The sequence below is a fragment of the Rhincodon typus genome, chromosome 4 (assembly GCF_021869965.1).
Source record: "Rhincodon typus isolate 14 chromosome 4, sRhiTyp1.1, whole genome shotgun sequence".
Taxonomy (NCBI): domain Eukaryota; kingdom Metazoa; phylum Chordata; class Chondrichthyes; order Orectolobiformes; family Rhincodontidae; genus Rhincodon; species Rhincodon typus.
Window position 1 is genome coordinate 113,878,119 of NC_063335.1, and position 3,595 is coordinate 113,881,713.

At 39.4% G+C, this 3,595-nt stretch overlaps 1 protein-coding gene across 1 annotated transcript in view; it reads left to right on the forward strand.

Annotated features, from left to right (window-relative positions):
• LOC125482991 (homeobox protein GBX-1-like) overlaps positions 1-624 on the forward strand; it is a 26,302-nt gene extending 25,678 nt beyond the window's left edge. Inside the window, exon 2 of the mRNA XM_048596206.1 lies at positions 586-624. Coding sequence (XP_048452163.1) covers positions 586-624 — 39 coding nt within the window. The remainder of the gene's footprint in view (positions 1-585) is intronic.
• The last annotated feature ends 2,971 nt before the right edge of the window (positions 625-3,595 follow it).

Here is a 3,595-nt window from a genome sequence, read left to right on the forward strand (position 1 = left end):
CAATCCAGCCCTGCACCTTGTTGTCTCGGTGGCCGATTAGGTTCAATCTGAAACAAGGGTGTTAAATTTGAAAAAAAATGAAAATATGAGACACAAATTGGCTGAGATGGATTGAGAAAATGCATTAATAGGCCTGGCTGTACATAAATAATGAAGAGATTTTAGAATAGGATATAATAGAATATCCTTTATTGTCACCAAAAACTGCTACATGATTTCCAGCAACAATACTTTCCTTCAAGATATAAAAACTCAAAAAAGTCAATCGTGCCTAACAAAGTAAGTTGTAGAAGATTAAAAGAAAAGCCCTACAAAGTGCCAGGAATAGCAATAATCCTGATGATTGGGAAGTTTATGGAATAAAACAAAGGAAGACAAAGACTCTGATATGGACAGGGGGAATAGATTATTAATGCTATCTGGCAAAAGCATAAAAATGGACTGAAAAACCTTCTATAGGTTTGTAAAAGAGAATTGGCTAACTCGAACGTAGGTCCATTATGGGCAGACTCAGGGTAACTTATAATGGGGAATAGAGACATGGCAGGAAAGCTAAATGATTTTTTTGTATTTGTTTTCATTCAGGAAAATAAAAATCCCGCAGAACTAGAGATCCGCAGTTGAGGAGAATTAGCATCAGTGAAAAGATTGTACTGGAGAAATGAATAGGGCTGAAAGGTGATAAATCCCCAGGACCTGATGGTCTATATCCAGAGTGCTGAAGGAGGTAGCTATAGAATGAATTGATGCATTGGTAACAATCTTCCAAAATTCCCCAGATTGTGGAATGATTCCTGTGGAGTGGAAGGTAGGAAACGTCACCCACTATTTAATAAAGGAGTGGGAGAGGAAAAGGGGAACTCCAGACTTGATAGCCTTACACCAGGAGGAGGGAACCTGTTAGAATCTATTAAAAATGGTGGGGGACAAATAGATAGCCGGTTAATCATGATATTACTGGGAGTAGTCAGCACAGATTTAAGAATAGGAAACTGTGTTTGATGAACTTGTTGGAAAATGTCAGTAACAAATTTGATAAAGGAGTCGATGGGCGGAGTAAGATTTTCGGAAGGCTTTAAATAAAGTTCCCCACAGGTGGCTGGGTTCAAAGATTAAAGTACCTTAAAAGGATAGGAAGTAATGTACTGGCATGGATTAATGATTGGCTAACAGACAGAAAACAGAGAGGAGGAATAACCGGATCATTCTTACATTGACAGATTGTGACTAGTGTGACTACCACAAGTACAATGCAAGGTATTGCTTTTGACAAAACAAAGACAAGATTTATACAATTAAAAGTAGGGCCTTGGGCAGTGTAGTAGAACAGAGAGACCTATGGGTTCAGGTACATAATTCTTTGAATTTCGCATCACATCTAAATAGGGAGATTAAGAAGGCATTTAGCACACTTGCCTTCATTGCTCACACCTTTGAGTAGAGGAGTTGGGACATTATGTTGAGGTTGTACAGGACATTGGTGAGGCCTCTTCTGGAATACTGTGTTCAGTTCTGATCTCCCTGTTATAAGATGGATATTATTAAGCTGGAGAGGGTTCAGAAGAGATTTACCAGGATGTTGCTGGGACTTGACAGTTTGAGCTAAGGAGAGGCTGGATAGGCTGGGACCTTTTTCACTGGAGCATAGGAATTTGAGGGGTGACCTTATAGAGGTTTATAAAATAATGGCAGGTGTACATAAGGTGAATGGCAGGTGTCTTTTCCTCAGGAGTGGGAGAGGTGGATTTCAAGACTAGGGGGTGCATTTTTAAGGTGAGAGGAGAAAGATTTTAAAAAGCACAAGGGGCAATCTTTTTTTACACAGAGAGTATTTTGTGTGTGGAGTGAACTTCCAGAGGAAGTGGTGGATGCAGGCACTTAAAACATTTAAAACACATTTGAATAAATACATGAATAGGAAACGTTTGGAGGGATATGGGCCAGGAGCAGGCAGGTGGGACTAGTTTAGTTTGGGATTATGGTTAGACCAAAGGGTCTGTTACTGCATTGTATGACTCTATGACAATCACATGGACCCCAGCTGATCACAATCTAGATCAATTTGGAGGTGGGGACTACATGTAATATTTCTAAATAAGTGGGAATGTGTGTTTGTGAGGAAGGTGTAAAGCAGCTTCAAGACGATTCGGACAGGATTACTGAGTGAGCAAGGACATTGCAGATGGAATAAAATGTGAAAACAAGTGAGGTTATCCACTTTGGTAGGAGACACAGATGGGCAGAGTATTTCTTCAATGGTGAGAGGTTGGAAAGAGTAGCTGTATAGAGGCACCAAGGTGTCCTTGTTGATAAATCACTGAAGGCTAACAAGCAGGTGCAGCAAGTTATTAGGAAGGTTAATGGAATGTGAGCCTTTATTGTAAGAGGATTCGAGTACAGGAGCAGTGAGGTCTTGTTTCAGTTGTATAGGAGCTTGTTTAGACCACAGCTGGAGCACTGCAGTTTTATTCTTCTGATGTCAGGGAAGATATTATTGTCATAGAGGGATACATCGAAGATTCATCAGACTTGTTCCTGGGATGGTGGGACTGTTCAGAGTGGAGAAATGTGATACACTTTGGAACAAAAAACATTGAGAGACAGTGCAAAATAATGGGCACTGATAGCAAGGACTTAAAAGAGCAAAGATACCTGCATGTACAGGTGCATAACTTACTGAACATGGCAGGACTTGTGGAGAGAGCTGTTAATAAAACATGCAGAACTCTAGGCTTCATTAATAAAGGCAAGAAGCACAAGAACGGGGAGTTCAGGCTGAAACTGTACAAGATGTTTCATTGCAAAATGCATCACCTCACAATTCTCTGCATCGAACATTATCTACTATCTAACCGCCCGCTCTGCCAATTTGTTAATGTCCTTTTGCAGTTCTACGTTGTTGTCTTCACAGCTTACAATACTCCCAAGTTTTGTGTTATTGACCAAAGTTTGAAACTTTTGCCTGAACACGAAGTTCTAGATCATTAACATATATCAGGAAAAGAAAGAGTTCCAATTGTAACAGCTGAAATTCTAATGTGTAAAGAGTGTACGATGACTGTAGTGGGAGGAGTACAGGAACAACCTATGAGTCGTAATATTCATCAAACTGTTTTAATTTAAATACCAAAACAGCCAATTGTTTCTCTTTCGTATTGCTATCCAGAATAACAGGAATATTCTCCAGGCTTTTACTGAAATTAAAATTATCAATTTATTATGAAGAAAACTTATTCTTAAAGCAAGTGAAAAAAACTGGTTAACATCTAACTTATGACTGGGAATTAAAACTGTACTCCCTTCATCTCTCTCTCTCTTTCTCACATACACACACACACATACACACACACAGGCGCGCACACACACAAAAACAAACACACACACACACACACAAATAAATCTCTGCGGAGATTGAGGTTATTGGAAAGAAAAGGCAAAAGTGAAAAAAAATCTCTCCTGGCCATGAATTGATGATGATGAGTTCGCACATCTGCTGGATTTCCTGTCAATGAATTCGAATTGTGACCATCCATAGACTGATGACAGAACTTCAGTTCTCATTGCAAACAATCTGGATTTGAGGCTTTGGGTTTTC